The 16129-nt window shown below is 46.2% G+C and overlaps 1 protein-coding gene across 1 annotated transcript in view; it reads right to left on the bottom strand.

The window, feature by feature from the left end:
* Positions 1-15789, bottom strand: part of pla1a (phospholipase A1 member A) — a 65464-nt gene extending 49675 nt beyond the window's left edge. Inside the window, exon 1 of the mRNA XM_041210881.1 lies at positions 15557-15789. Within this exon, the coding sequence (XP_041066815.1) occupies positions 15557-15789 (233 nt within the window). The remainder of the gene's footprint in view (positions 1-15556) is intronic.
* Positions 15790-16129: the final 340 nt, after the last annotated feature.

Genomic DNA, 16129 nt, shown 5'->3' with positions numbered 1-16129 from the left:
TTCTGCCAGCCAACCAATCTGTTATCCATGCTAATAAGTTACCTCCTACACCATGTGCTTTTATTTCCCACAATAATCTTTGATCTTATTAAATGCCTTCTGGGAATCCAAGTCTACAGGCTCAGCTTTATCCATTGCGCATGTTACTCCTTCAATAAACTCCAACAAATTGGTTAAACATGATTTTCCTTTCATCAAATCATGCTGACTCTTCCCTATTGACTTGAGCTCTTCTAAGCGCCCAGCTATAACCTCCTTAATGATCGATTCTAATAACTTCCCCATGACAGACGTCAAGCTAACTGGCCTATAGTTTCCTGTTTTCTGCCTCCCTCCCTTCTTGAATAGAGAGATTATATTTGTTACTTTACAATCTGATGGAACCTTTCCAGAATCTAGCGAATTTTGGAAAATAAACACCAGCACATCGACTACCTCATTTAAGGCCCTAGGGTGTAGTTCATTGGGACGCAGAGACTTGTCAGCCCGCAGCTCTATCAATTTGCTCAGTACCATTTACCTAGTGATTTCAATTTCACCAAGTTCCTTTCTCCCATTCACCTCCTGATTTGCAGCTATTATTGGAATGTTTTTTGTATCCTCTATAGTGAACACAGAAGTGAAATATTTGTTCATTTCTTCTGCCATTTCCTTATTATCTACTATTAACTCCCCACTGTCACTCTCTAAAGGACCAGCACTCACTTTACTTACTCTTTTCCTTTTTAAGTACCTGTAGAAACTCTTGCTATCTGATTTTACTTTTCTAGCTAGCTTCCTCTCATACTCTAGTTTCTCTCTCCTGATTAATCTTTTAGCCATTCTCTGCCGTTCTTTATATTCTGTCCAATCATCTGTCCTACCACTCATCTTTGCGGAGTTGTATGCTTTTTACCTAACTTTGATGCTTTCCTTAACTTCTTTAGTTAACCATGGATGGTAGGTCCTCCCCTTAGAATTTTTCTTTATAGTAGGAATGTACTTATTCTGAATACTCTGAAATATCCACTTAAATGTCTGCCACTGCATCTCTGTTAATCTATCCCCTAGCCTAGTTTCCCAGTTCATCTCAGCTAGCTTAGTTTTCATCCCCACATAGCTGCCCTTATTTAAGTTTAAGATACTAGTCTTAGACCCACTCTTCTCCCTTTAAAACTGGATGTAAAATTCGATCATATTGTGGTAGTTGCTATCTAAGGGTGCCTTTACTCTGGGGTCATTAATTAATCCTGCCACATTACACAATACCAGGTCTGTTCATTTGTTGGTTCCAGAACATGCTGCTCTAAGAAACTATCTCAAAAGCATTTTAAGAACTCTTCATCCAAGCTACTACTGCCAATCTGATTTTTCCAGTTTACGTGTAGATTAAAATCACCCATGATTATTGCCATCCCTTTATCACAAGAACACAATATTTTCTCTCGGATACTTTGTCCTACATTGTAGACCAATCCCACTAATGACTTTTTTCCCCTACTATTCTTCATCTTTACCCAAACCAATTTTACATCCTGATCTCCTGAACCAAGGTCATTTCTAACTATTGCACCAATGCCCTCTTTGATTAACAATGCTACCTCTCTACCTTTACCTAGCTTCCTATTCTTCTTGAATGTCATGTACCCCTCAATATTAAGGACCCACTCCTTGTTGTCCTGCAGCCACATCTCTGTAATTGCTATCAGATCATGTTTATTTACTTCAATGTGGGCTATCAATTCATTTAATTTTTTTATAAATGCTACGTGCATTCAGATAGAGAGCCTTCAGTTTTGTCTTTTTGTTACCTTTGTAAAATCTAATCCTGACTGTTGATGTATTCTTAGGTTTTTTTCTCTCTGCCATTCCTTTCTGCCATTCTCTGACCCTCATTTCTCATATTACTATTTTGATCTCCTGTCTTGATTCTATGCCTTGAATTGCTACCTCTACCCAAGCTTGCTCCCTCACCCTTCTTGCAACCTGTGCTTGCAAAACTCAAAAAACAGTGCCCAATATTAGATGTGATTTCGTGTTTGGACAACATTTGCTAAATAATTCTCAGTGTGCTAAGAATTATGGTGACAACCAATTTAAGATTGTCAGTTGGGCTTACAGTGTGGTGCATTTGCATGTACTGGAAGCTACATATATTAATACACAGGGCACTGCTCTTTGCAGACAGAACATGTACAACATTGTGCCTGTTTCAGCTAAACAAAATAAGTGACAGCCATTTGCTGACTCATTCCTCAAGGCAATGCATTGACCAATAAGGGTAAAGCTGCTTGGCAGCTAACTGTCAGTCACCAACACTGGTGCATTCTCCATGGCAATCCCTCTACCAATCAGAGTCCACTTGCCAACCAATCAGCATTCTCTTCTCATACAATATGAATTGTTGTTTTCACCTTATATTGGTATTCTTGCAAAATATCCTGATGAGTGCAAGACAAAAAGTTTTGACAGGTCTCTTTTTTCAGCAATATTCAGATTCTTAGCTCCCAAGAGTTTACTTTTTTCTCTTCCTTTCTCAGCCAGGTCCCTCCTATTCCATGAACTGACTTTCACAGGGAGGGACAAATGGAAGATTCTTCTCTGTAGCTAAAGCTAGGTGAATCTTCCCATTTTGTTTAAATCTTCATAAACCTGGTCTCTTCAATCTGAGCATGAGCTTCCACCTACATTCTTGCATGGTGAACCATGTGGACTTGTTATTTCTACCTCTCTGCTCGCTCTCTCTTGGATCCTTGCAGACAGAACTATGGGATTCAGGCAAATCTTTAGGATAACATTGTAATACTATCCTACAATGGCTTCCTATGCACTCTTCCACTCTCAAAATCCAACTCCATGCTAACGTGAATCACATGGACCTTATATCCACAGAAAAATGCTGATTTGCTATTTTTTAGACCACCAACTTTATTATATCTTGAGATTAAATAGACAGTTTAAAGTATTGCTGTTCACAACTTGACATTCTTCACATCTCCCTATGACTTGGAGACCAACAGTCTATCCACTGTCATCACAGCTGCCCAGGTCATTGTTTACACGTGTGAATATTCCACATCTTCCCTGTAAAACAACCTGTGCTTCCCTTTAATCTTCAACAACCACGCCAATCAGGTTTAATGTCAACAGAATTCAGAATAGGTCACATGACCTCCTTCTTTCCTTCATTTCTCTAGATTGATGACAGTATTTATACATAAAAATAAGTGTCTTGTACATCTTTATAAATTTAAAACATAACAATCTTATAATTTGTATTAATTTACATTTGTAACAGCCCACAGCTTCTGACTCAGGGCAGAATATTCTGTGCCCGCTGGCCTCAGGCGTATTTGAGGGTGTGAGCAGACAATATGATGAGAAGGCCAAAAATTGGTTTCACTGGCATCATGAAACCAGTTTCATCATCTGCTCTGCCCATTAATGGCGGGTTGCGTTTCCTGCTGTTGGACGTCAGGAACCTCATTGTAATACATCTGCATATCGTTATAAGGCCATCTGCTGGAATCACCCCCCACGTTGGATCATCCACACATGTTGACAGCAAAACACACAGGAGCAGAACACATCTTGACAAGTGTGACATGCAGAAGTCGGGACTTACCGTCAGGGCCTTGCTCACATTGCGGACATCCAAAAATCAGAAGATGCTGGAGCCCAACTGCAACAGGACCCTGGAGGAATGTCTATGGCATGCTGGGTGGATTCTCATGGACATGGCTCCACCATGAAGCAGCTCACGGAAGTTAGAAAGTCACCATCGAGGGCCTGCTTTCAACAGGTGATGGCCGAGGGGGAGGAGAGGAAGATCCAGCTGTGTTTGGGAGGGGGACATGTACCGGTGGGTGGGAAAGGAAGGTCTAGGAGCACTCTAGGAGAGGGAGAGGTGTCAGGGTGGGGAGGTAGGGTGAGGTAGGGAGGGGCTAAACAAAGGTGTTGGGGGGGTTTGAGTTAGGAAGGGGGAGAACAAACATATGATCATACAAACAAGGAGGAGGAGGAGTAGGCCATTCAACACCTCGAACCTGCTCCGCCATTTAATAAGATCATGGCTGATCGGATAGTAACCTGAAATCTGCATCTCACCTACCGCTGATAACATATCGCCCCCTTGCTTACCAAGAATCTATCCACCTCTGCCTTCAAAGTCTCTGCTTCTACCATCTTTTCAGGAAGAGAGTTCCAAAGACTCATGATCCGCTGAGTGAAGACATTTCACTTAATCTCCATTTTAAATGGGCACCCCTTATTTTCAAACAGTGACCCTAGTTCTAGATTCTCCCACAAGAGGAAACATCCTATCTACGTCCAACCTGTCCATAAGACCATAAGACCATAAGGCAAAGGAGGAGAAATTAGGCCATTCAGCCCATCGAGTCTGTTCCGCCATTCAATCATGGCTGATAAGTTTCTCAAATCCATTCTCCTGCCTTCTCCCCGTAACCTTTGATCTCCTTACGAATCAAGAACCTATCTATCTCGGTCTTAAATCTCAGTGACCTGGCCTCCACAGCCTTCTGTGGCAATGAATTCCATAGATTCACCACTCTCTGGCTAAATAAGTTTCTCCTCATCTGTGTTCTAAAAGGTCTTCCCTTTACTCTGAGGCTGTGCCCTCGGGTCCTAGTCTCTCCTACTAATGGAAACATCTTCCCCACGTCCACTCTATCCAGGCCTTTCAGTATTCTGTAAGTTTCAATCAGATCCCCCCTCATCCTTCTAATCTCCATCGAGTATAGACCCAGAGTCCTCAAACGTTCTTCATATATTAAGCCTTTCATTCCTGGAATCATTCTCGTGAACCTCCTCTGGACCCTCTTCAGGGCCAGCACATTCTTCCTGAGATACGGGGCCCAAAATTGCTCACAATATTCTAAATGTGGTCTGACCAGAGCCTTATAAAGCCTCAGCAGCACATCCCTGCTTTTATATTCTAGTCCTCTCAAAATAAATGCTAACATTGCATTTGCCTTCCTAACTACCGACTCAACCTGCAAATTAACCTTAAGAAAATCCTGGACTAGGACTCCAAAGTCCCTTTGCACTCCAAATTTCTGAATTCTCTCCCCATTTAGAAAATAGTCTATGCCTCTATTCTTCCTACCAAAGTGCATGACCTCACACTTGTCCAAGTTGTATTCCATCTGCCACTTCTTTGCCCATTCTCCTAACCTGTCCAAATCCTTCTGCAGCCTTCCTGACTCCTCAATACTACCTGTCCCTCCACCTATCTTTGTATCATCTGCAAACTTAGCCAGGATGCCCTCAGTTCCTTCATCTAGATCATTAATGTATAAAGTGAAAAGTTGCGGTCCCAACACTGACCCCTGCAGAACTCCACTAGTCACCGACCGCCATCCTGAGAAGGACACCTTATCCCCACTCTCTGCCTCCTACCAGACGGCCAATCTTCTATCCATGCTAGTACCTTGCCTCTAACACCATGGGCTCTCATCTTACTGAGCAGCCTCCTGTGCGGCACCTTGTCAAAGGCCTCCTGGAAGTCCAAGTAGATAACGTCCATTGGCTCTCCTTTGTCTAACCTACTTGTTACCTCCTCAAAGAATTCTGACAGATTTGTCAGGCATGACCTCCCCTTGATGAAATCATGCTGACTTTGCCCTATTTTACCATGCACTTTCAAGTATTCTGAAATCTCATCCTTAATAATGGACTCTAAAATCTTACCAACGACCGAGGTCAAGCTAATCGGCCTGTAATTTCCCGTCTTTTGCCTCACTCCCTTCTTAAACAGGGGGGTTACATTAGCAATTTTCCAGTCCTCTGGGACCTTCCCTGACTCCAGTGATTCCTGAAAGATCGCCCTAACGCCTCCACTATCTCTTCAGCTATCTCCTTCAGAACTCTGGGGTGTAATCCATCTGGTCCAGGTGATTTATCCACCTTCAGACCTTTCAGTTTTCCTAGCACCTTCTCCTTGGTAATGGCCTCTGCCATTACCCTCTGCCCCCCCGACTCTCTTGAACTTTGGGGATGTCACTCGTGTCTTCCACCGTGAATACTGACGCAAAGTACCTATTCAGTTCCTCCGTCATTTCTTTGTTCCCCACTACTACTTCTCCAGCATCATTTTCCAGCGGCCCAATGTCCACTTTTGCCTCTCTCTTACCCTTTATATATCTAAAAAAACTCTTGCAATCTTCTTTAATATTACTGGCTAGTTTACCCTCATATTTAATCTTCTCCCTCCTTATTTCTTTTTTAGTTGTCCTCTGTTGGTCTTTGTAGGCTTCCCAATCCCCTGGTTTCCCAGTGCTCTTTGCCACATTGTATGCTTTCTCTTTAGCTTTTATGCTGTCCCTGACTTCCCTTGTCAGCCATGGTTGCCTCGTCCTCCCTTTGGTCTGCTTCTTCTTCCTAGGGATGAATTTTTGCTGTGTCTCCCAAATTACTACCAGAAATGCCTGCCATTGCTGTTCCACTGTCTTTCCTGCTAGGCTCATCTCCCAGTCAATTCTGGCCAGCTCCTCCCTCATTCCTCTGTAGTTGCCTTTATTCAACTGTAATACTGTTACATCGGATTCCAGCTTTTTCCTCTCAAATTGCAGGGTAAATTCTATCATATTATGGTCACTTCCTCCTAAGGGTTCCTTCACCTTAAGTTCCCTTATCAAATCTGCCTCGTTACACATCACTAAATCTAGAATTGCCTGTTCCCTAGTGGGCTCCACCACAAGCTGCTTCAAAAAGCCATCTCGTAGACATTCCACAAAGTCCTTTTCTTGGGATCCACTACCAACTTGATTTTCCCAATCTACTTGCATACTGAAATCCCCCATGATCACTGTAACCTTGCCTTTCTTACACACCTTTTCTATCTCCTGGTGTATCTCGTGCCCCACATCCTGTCTACTGTTCGGAGGCCTGTACATAACTCCCATTATGGTTTTTTTACCTTTGCGGTTCCTCAACTCTACCCACACAGATTCTACATCATTTGACCCTACATCATTTCTTGCTATTGATTAAATTTCATTTCTTACTAACAAAGCAACCCCACCCCCTCTGCCAACCTGCCTATCTTTTCGATGGGATGCATATCCTTGGATATTTAGCTCCCAGGCCTGATCCCCTTGCAGCCATGTCTCCGTGATGCCCACCACATCATACCTGCCAATTTCAATCTGCACCACAGGCTCATTTACCTTATTTCATATATGCGTGCATTCAGATACAACACCTTCAGTCCTGTATTTCCTGTCCCCTTTCTCATTGTCGTCCCTTTATCTGATGTGCTTGAAGTTAGATTCCTTTCCAAACACTCTGTCCTATTTTGGGTTTTGGAGACTTTAATAGCCTCTCCTGGGCTCTCCTTTCTTTTCAGTTTTTTCATAATTTTCCATGAAGTTGAATCCACCCCCCACACGCTAACATGCAAACAGGTCCTCTTTCCTAGTCTTACCTATGTTATTTGTCCCGACATGGGCCACAACAACTGGATCCTCCCCATCCCTCTCCAATATCCTTTCAAGCCGGTCAGAGGTGTCCCTCACCCTGGCACCAGGCAGGCAACATACCATGCGGGACTTTCGATCCTGCTTACAATGGAAGCTATCAATTCCCTTAATTATAGAATCCCCTACAATTACCACTTGTCTTTTTGCTCCCCCCTCTTGAATGGCCTCCTGTGCCACGGTGCCGTGGTCAGCTGGCTCATCCTCCCTACAGCCCTCTTCCTCATCCACACAGGGACCAAGTACCTCGTACTTGTCAAGACCCCTCAGGATCTTATATATTTCATTCAAGTCGCTTCTTACTGTTCTAAACTCCAGCAGATACAAACTTAGTCTGTCCAACCTTTCCTCATAAGACAACCCATCCATTCCAGGTATTAGTCTGGTAAACCTTCTCTGAACTGCTTTCAACGCATTTACATCCTTTATTAAATAAGGAGACCAATACCTTACACAGTACTCCAGATGTGGTCTGTACAACTGAAGCATAACATACCTACCTTTGCATTCAATTCCCCTTGCAATAAATGATAACATTCTATTAGCTTTTCTAATTACTTGCTGTACCTGCATACTAGCATTTTGTGCTTCATGCACTAGGGCACCCAGATCCCTCTCAGCACCTCAGAGCTCTGTAATCTCTCACCGTTTAGAAAATATGCTTCCCTTTTCTTCTTCTTGCCAAAATGGACAATTTCACATTTTCTCACATTATACTCCATTTTCCAGATCTTTGCCCGTTCAGTTAGCCTATCTATATCTTTATGTAGCCTCCTTATGTCCTCTTAACAACTTACTTTCCTACCTATCTTTGTGTCTTAAGCAAATTTGGCAACCATTCCATCCATCCCTTCATCCAAACCATTTATATAAATTATAAACAGTTGAGGTCCCAGCACTGATCCCTGTGGCTCACCACTCATTACATCTTGCCAACCTGAAAAAGACCCATTTATGCCTACTCTCTGCTTCCTGTTAGCTAGCCAATCTTCTATACTTGCTGATATATTTCCCCCTATACCAACAGCCCCCGATATCATGCTGATATGTTACCCCCTATTCCATGAGCTTTTATTTTCTGCAATCTCCTTTATTGTGGCAATTTATCAAATGCCTTCTGGAAATCTAAGTACAGTATATCCACCGGTTCCCCTTTATTCAATGTACATGTCACTTCCTCAAAGAACTCCAATAAATTGGTTAAATACATTTTCCCTTTCACCCAACCATATTGCCTCTGCCTGGTGACCTTGAGCTTATTCAAGTGCCCTGCTATAATTTCTTTAATAATAGCTTCTAACATTTTCCCTACGACAGATGTTAACTAAATGGCTTGTAGTTTCCCGCTTTCTATCTCCCTCCCTTTTTGAATAATGGAGTTACATTTGCTATCTTCCAATCTAATAGGATGTCCTTCAAATCTAGGGAATTTTGTAAAATTAAAAGCAATGCATCAACTATCTCAGCAGGTGCTTCTTTTAAGACCCTAAGATGAAGACGAAGGTGTTGGTGGGGTGAGGTAGGGAGGGGGTAATGACGGTGTCAGGCGAGGGATGTTGGGAGGGGAGACAGTAACGGGGGAGAAGACAGCAACTGGGAAGGTAGGTGTAAGTGTGGTGAAAGGTGTAAGGGAAGGAGTTTAGAGAGGGGGAGGAGCCCGGGGGGAGGAAGGAGTCCAGGGGGAGGAAGGAGTGCAGAGAGGGGAAGGATTAAGGGTGAAGGAAGAAGTAAGGATGGAGGAAGGAGTGCAGAGAGGGGAAGGAGTAAGGGTGAAGGAAGAAGTAAGGATGGAGGAAGGAGTGTCGGGAAGTGGGAAAGAGTAAGGGTGGAGGAAGAAGTAAGGCTAGAGAAAGAAGTTAGGAGGGTTGGGAGTGGGGGAGTGGAGAAAGGAGCGTGGAGAGGGGAAGGAGTAAAGGTGGAGAAAGGAGTAATGGTGTCTGAAGGAGTCAGAAAGAAGGAGGGGCTAAGTGGGAGGGACTCTGCCGGTGGGGTGGGGGGGGTGCGAGGTGTGGGGGGGAGGGTGCATGCGGCAGGGGTTCCAAGGGGGGATGGAACCTGAAGGGGGGGATTTCCATGTGAACGTGCAAGGGAGGCATCTAATGAGTCCATGACTGCCTCCTGTGGAGCGAACTGAGGGCAGAGTGGGGTGGTAGGGTGGGTGGGTGATGGTTTGATGATATCTGTAGAAGGGATGGCGAGAGTGGTTGGTGGGGTCTTGGAAGCAAACATGGAATGTGGGACAAAAACAGAATTACCTGGAAAAACTCAGCAGGTCTGGCAGCATCGGTGGAGAAGAAAAGAGTTGACGTTTCGAGTCCTCATGACCCTTCAACAGAACTAGGTGAATAAGGAAGGGGTGAAATATAAGCTGGTTTAAGGTGGGTGGGTGGGGGGTGCGGGGGTCGGGTGTTGGGTGGGTGGGTTGGGTGGGGGAAGAGAAGTGGAGGGGGGTGGTGTGGTTGTAGGGACAAACAAGCAGTGATAGAAGCAGATCATCAAAAGATGTCACAGACAACAGAACAAAAGAACACATAGGTGTCGAAGTTGGTGATATTATCTAAACGAATGTGCTAATTAAGAATGGATGGTAGGGCACTCAAGGTATAGCTCTAGTGCGGGTGGGGGGAGCATAAAAGATTTTAAAATATTTAAAAATAATGGAAATAGGTGGGAAAAAGAAAAATCTATATAATTTATTGGAAAAAAAACAAAAGGAAGGGGGAAGAAACAGAAAGGGGGTGGGGATGGAGGAGGGAGGTCAAGACCTAAAGTTGTTGAATTCAATATTCAGTCCAGAAGGCTGTAAAGTGCCTAGTCGGAAGATGAGGTGTTGTTCCTCCGGTTTGCGTTGGGCTTCACTGGAACAATGCAGCAAACCAAGGACAGACATGTGGGCAAGAGAGCAGGGTGGAGTGTTGAAATGGCAAGCGACAGGGAGGTTTGGGTCATTCTTGCGGACAGACCGCAGGTGTTCTGCAAAGCGGTCGCCCCATTTACGTTTGGTCTCTCCACTATAGAGGAGACCGCATTGGGAGCAACGAATGCAGTAGACTAAGGTGGGGGAAATGCAAGTGAAATGTTGCTTCACTTGAAAGGAGTGTTTGGGCCCTTGGAAGGTGAGGAGAGAGGAAGTGAAGGGGCAGGTGTTGCATCTTTTGCGTGGGCATGGGGTGGTGCCATAGGTGGGGGTTGAGGAGTAGGGGGTGATGGAGGAGTGGACCAGGGTGTCCCGGAGGGAACGATCCCTATGGAATGCCGACAGTGGGGGTGAAGGGAAGATGTGTTTGGTAGTGGCATCATGCTGGAGTTGGCGGAAATGGCGGAGGATGATCCTTTGAATGCGGAGGCTGGTGGGGTGATAAGTGAGGACAAGGGGGACCCTATCATGTTTCTGGGAGGGAAGAGAAGGCGTGAGGGTGGATGTGCGGGAGATGGGCCAGACACGGTTGAGGGCCCTGTCAACGACCGTGGGTGGAAAACCTTGGTTAAGGAAGAAGGAGGACATGTCAGAGGAACAGTTTTTGAAGGTAGCATCATCGGAACAGATGCGACGGAGGCGAAGGAACTGAGAGAATGGGATGGAGTCCTTACAGGAAGCGGGGTATGAAGAGCTGTAGTGAAGGTAGCTGTGGGAGTCGGTAGGCTTGTAATGGATATTGGTGGACAGTCTATCACCAGAGATTGAGACAGCGAGGTCAAGGAAGGGAAGGGAAGTGTCAGAGATGGACCATGTGAAAATGATGGAGGGGTGGAGATTGGAAGCAAAATTAATAAATGTTTCCAAGTCCCGACGAGAGCACGAAGCAACACCGAAGTAATCATCGATGTACTGGAGAAAGAGTTGTGGAAGGGGGCCGGAGTAGGACTGGAACAAGGAATGTTCCACATTCCCCATAAAGAGACAGGCATAGCTGGGGCCCATGCGGGTACTCATAGCCACACTTTTATTTGGAGGAAGTGAGAGGAGTTGAAGGAGAAATTGTTCAGTGTGAGAACAAGTTCAGCCAGACGGAGGAGAGTAGTGGTGGATGGGGATTGTTCGGGCCTCTGTTTGAGGAAGAAGCTAAGGGCCCTCAGACCATCCTGGTGGGGGATGGAGGTGTAGAGGGATTGGACGTCCATGGTGAAGAGGAAGTGGTTGGGGCCAGGGAACTGGAAATTGTTGATGTGACGTAAGGTGTCAGAGGAATCACAGATGTAGGTGGGAAGGGACTGGACAAGGGAAGAGAGAAGGGAGTCAAGATAACGAGAAATGAGTTCTGTGGGGCAGGAGCAAGCTGACACGATCGGTCTACCGGGACAGTCCTGTTTGTGGATTTTGGGTAGGAGGTAGAAGCGGGCCGTCCGAGGTTGGTAGACTATCAGGTTGGAAGCTGTGGGAGGAAGATCTCCAGAGGAGGTCAGTGATAGTCCTGGAAACAATGGCTTGATGTTCAGTGGTGGGTTCATGGTCCAGGGAGAGGTAGGAGGAAGTGTCTGCAAGTTGATGCTCAGCCTCCGCGAGGTAGAGGTCAGTGTGCCAGACAACAACAGCACCACCCTTGTCAGCGGGTTTGATGACGATGTCAGGGTTGGACCTGAGAGAATGGAGAGCAGTAAGTTCAGCGAGAGAGAGATTAGAATGGGTGAGAGGAGCAGAGAAATTGAGACGACTAATGTCGCGCCGACAGTTCTCAATGAAAAGATCAAGAGAAGGTAAGAATCCAGAGGGAGGGGTCCAGGTGGAGGGAGAATATTGGAGGTGGGTGAAAGGATCTGTTGAACGGGGAGAGGACTCCTACCCAAAGAAATTTGGAGGTGGGAAGGAGGAGGTCATGGAGGCTAATGTGGCTGGGAGTGGGATTTTTGGAAAAGAAGGGAATGTGCGTGTTCACCTAGACATCCCTGAAAGAAAAGGGTTGTGGCTGGTGGCTGATGGTGGGGAGGTGCAAGGCGATGGCAGGGGCGTCGACAGTGTTGGGGGAAAGGAAATGGGTGACTGGGGGAGGGGAAAGGACAGGGGAGTGAAAGAAAAACTGTATCACTAAGATGCTGGCTAAAACAAAAGTGAAACAAGAATCATGGAGTGGGTGGGTGGGGGATGGTGGGGGTGGAGGGGCGAGATCAGGTGCTGCATGGGGTTGTGATCAGTGGGTGGACGGAGATGCAGGTCAGCTCAGATGGACAACTGAAAGCGAACCCCAGCAGGCAGCACTGAAAATGCTTAGGACATTGAGATAAGTGTGATGTGGGAAGGATCTGCGTGAGTGGGAGAGTGCTTGCATGAGGCTCCGAAAGGCCCTGCCCCACACACACACTTCAGCCTCCAGAATCACTCGTGGGCCAGCTGCGTGCAGCTGAACTGCTCGTGGGGGTAGATGCAGGGTGAGGACTCACAAAGCCTGTCAATGAAGCTGAAAGACACCATTATGCATTATTCAATGAAAGTGAATATATTTCCAGATTGTAAAGGAACAAAAATGTGTTCACCCATGCAACCAACTGTGGTCGGAATTTCTTAACTTTGAAAGCCTTAGACTTTTGTTGCTGCACTGACATCTGCAGCAAGGGTGGAGATAACCTGTGCAATGGTTGGCCCTGTTGCCTCTAATGCCTTCAGCATGCATCCTCTGGCGAGCCGAGGCCTTGAGGGCCCCCGGCTTGCTTTGGCTGTGCTCCTGTGGGCCAGCTGCTCCCTCTGCAGTGACAGAGAGTGAGGTTGAGGGGGTGACAGGCATAGGAGGCTCAGAGGAAGCAGACAGCCTCTGAGATTCCTGAATGGATGACAGGGATGTCCATCAGTCGCTCCTCCTCCCTTCAGGAGCCTGAGGGTCCCGGCCTGACTCCTTGAGGGGAAGGAGCACCTGCTTGATGTCGAGGTGCCCCATTTCCCTCTAGCGACACCACTGTAGGAACTCACGCATGACTGCTGCGATGGAGTGCAGGTCTGCGCACATCTCTGCATTCTGGATGACCAGGGTCTACATGGCATCTGCCATCCTTGCCATGGAGACGTCCATATGCGCACCATTTCATTAAAGAGAAGGCAGACACGCTCCTCCGACTCACGAACCACTCTGCTAAGGGTTTTTCAACAGTTCTGTGTGATGTTCCCCCATATCTGCTGGCTCTCCAGGATGAGTTGGAAGGCCAAATCCAGACGCTCGTCATCTGACTTGGACCTCACAGATGCCTCTTCCCCAGCAGTCCTCCGAGTGCTGGGGAGCTCAGCTGAACCTGCCTCCTCTTGCTGCTCTCCATGTGGTGACCATCAGATTGTGAGCCCGAGCCTGCTCTAGATTTAGGTCCCACTGAGGTGTGTGTTGCTGTGCTGGTGGAGGGTGTGGCTAAGTGCTGTCCTGGGTCTCCCAGGCTGCTTATTTCCAGCTCTTCAATGGAGGAGGTATCCTCTTGGCTGGGGGTGAGAACATGGATGGAGTTGAGGGACTGGCTGAGGATGTTTGTCACTTGGCAGAGCTCCTAGTGAACCAAAGCAGAGATTATTAGTGCATGACAGTAGAGTCAAAAGCAGGAGAGACAGCACTCATAGTTGTATTGAGGGATGAATGATGTGGTGCAGGATCCTCACGAGGGTGTTTGCTGCTGACCTCACCGTTGCTGCAGGCAGGGTCCACATCCTCACCAATCAGCACGATGGCACACTCCTCAAAGTGAGTGAGGGGCCTAATGTGGGCCACTCCACCCCCGGTCTGCAACCTCTGCCAGCTGTTGTGAGCCAGCTTCTCCTGCATGGAAACAGATGGAGAGAGTGTGAGCAGAACGCATAGCACTGCATGGAATGCTTGTGTGGTGAGCGGAGCCACGGACAGGATGAGGACACGAGCACCAGAGGATATGAGCCTGATGGAGATGTGAGGGTGTGTATGAGAGCTAGGGTGTTGTCCCTTGAGGTATGAGATCCCTGTGGATGTGGGATGGATTTGTGAGTGGGTGAGTTCAGAGTGATGAGAAGAGTGATTGCCCTGGCAGAATGGATGAGACCATTCATCCTGTTGCGACACTGGATGGTTGTCCTTTTTTGCAGGGCCTTGGTGCTGCCCACCGCGTCCCATGCTGGATTAGTGATGTTGCTGCCTCTCCTGTGGCCAGGCTGGGAGTAGAAGACATCACGGCATCCAAAAGGTGCTCAAGGGATGCATCATTAAACTGGGAGGGGATGGGGTTGCAGTCTTTTTGCCTTTCAGGGCCATGTCTTCCAGCGGGTCTGGGCTGGAAACACTGAGAGGTGTGCACACGGATGCACTTGAAATATGGTGCCCAGTGTGATGAAGCAGCGAGGTGATGACCTGGCAGGCGAATGAGAGCTCACCCAGCATAGAAACAGTGTGTTTCCCAGCAATGCATGATTAATGTGGCGGGATTGAGACAATACGGCAAAAGAAGCCGCCATTGTGGCCAGCAGGTAAAATGTCATTTTTCCCGCCTGCTACCGCACTTAGTGCAAATCTGAGACAATTCCGCCCTCAGAGGCAAGAGCGCTACTACTGAACCAATGCTGACATTTCTGAGCATACTGCAAGGACGCCCACCCTTCTACACATATAAATGTCAGGTACTAATGATGTCATTGGGATTGGACTGCAAATTTCATTGCTGGCCTGAATGTGGAAGCCACTAACCGCTTTCTCACCAGGGGAAATCAGCAGGAACAGCCAGAGCCAGGAGAGGTGCAAGGCTGGTCCCCTGAGTTCAACAAGAAAACCTACGCCATTCCTGCCATGAGCCTTCCTTTCCTTATTGCGAGTGCCCCTTGAGGTAGCCCAAAAGCCAATCCCAGCATCCATGCGCCAGCAGTGGGCGATTTCTGGGCTATAGGGTTTTCCATTCCATTCCACCAATTACCTGTTTAAAATGTGATTTATATGAGACACACAAGGTAGGTTACGATAGGCTGGACACCATTTTCATTACAACAAGTGGGTTTCCAATACACCCCATTACGCACCTGCCCGCAGTTAAAATTGGGACCTCATACTTCATTGTAATTTTGTACCATTTACAAATAATTAGCACAAATAATTACTTGCTTGTGGGTACATTTTCAAGAATTCACCAAAAAGTATAAAATTGCCTCTGATTACCTGTAACCATGCAATATTAGCTTCGTGGGCAAACTTCCATTAAAGTTTGAACTTTGAAAGTCATTGTTCACATTGATAGGCTGGGCACAATCTGGGTTCCTACGAGTGAGCAGCATAAATTGGACGTTGAGGTCCAACCTTTGTAAAATGTTCCTCCAGGAAGAAGTTTGAAAATCAGAACAGTTCTGTGAAATATTCCCATTAACTGCAAAGCAAACAAAATTTTTCTTCATTTTTGTTGCCTTTTTAGGAAGTCTTTTAGGAGTCACCTTAGATTGTACCTGTCTGGTCTGGGCACATGCGTAAAGAGCTAAATGGGATATATTTTTAGTAATTAGGATTGATATAAATTAAAAAATTCTGCTCCAATTTAGGCTGTTCTGATTTCAAGAATTATAGATGCACTAAACTGTTACTTTATTAGTGTAACAGTCAAAATAAAGTTGAAAAACTCACTGTAAGAGCAAATTGACTAATGAACAACAGTCAAGTTAGCAATCAGGTTAGTTTATCAGTAAGCACTGCTGAAACCTGGCAGCAACTCAGCTTGTTTTCCCATGTTTACTTGTGTTG

The sequence above is a fragment of the Carcharodon carcharias genome, chromosome 18 (genome assembly GCF_017639515.1).
Source record: "Carcharodon carcharias isolate sCarCar2 chromosome 18, sCarCar2.pri, whole genome shotgun sequence".
In the NCBI taxonomy this organism is placed as follows: domain Eukaryota; kingdom Metazoa; phylum Chordata; class Chondrichthyes; order Lamniformes; family Lamnidae; genus Carcharodon; species Carcharodon carcharias.
Note: the sequence above shows the minus strand (reverse complement) of the source record. Positions and strands in the feature narration are given on the sequence as shown.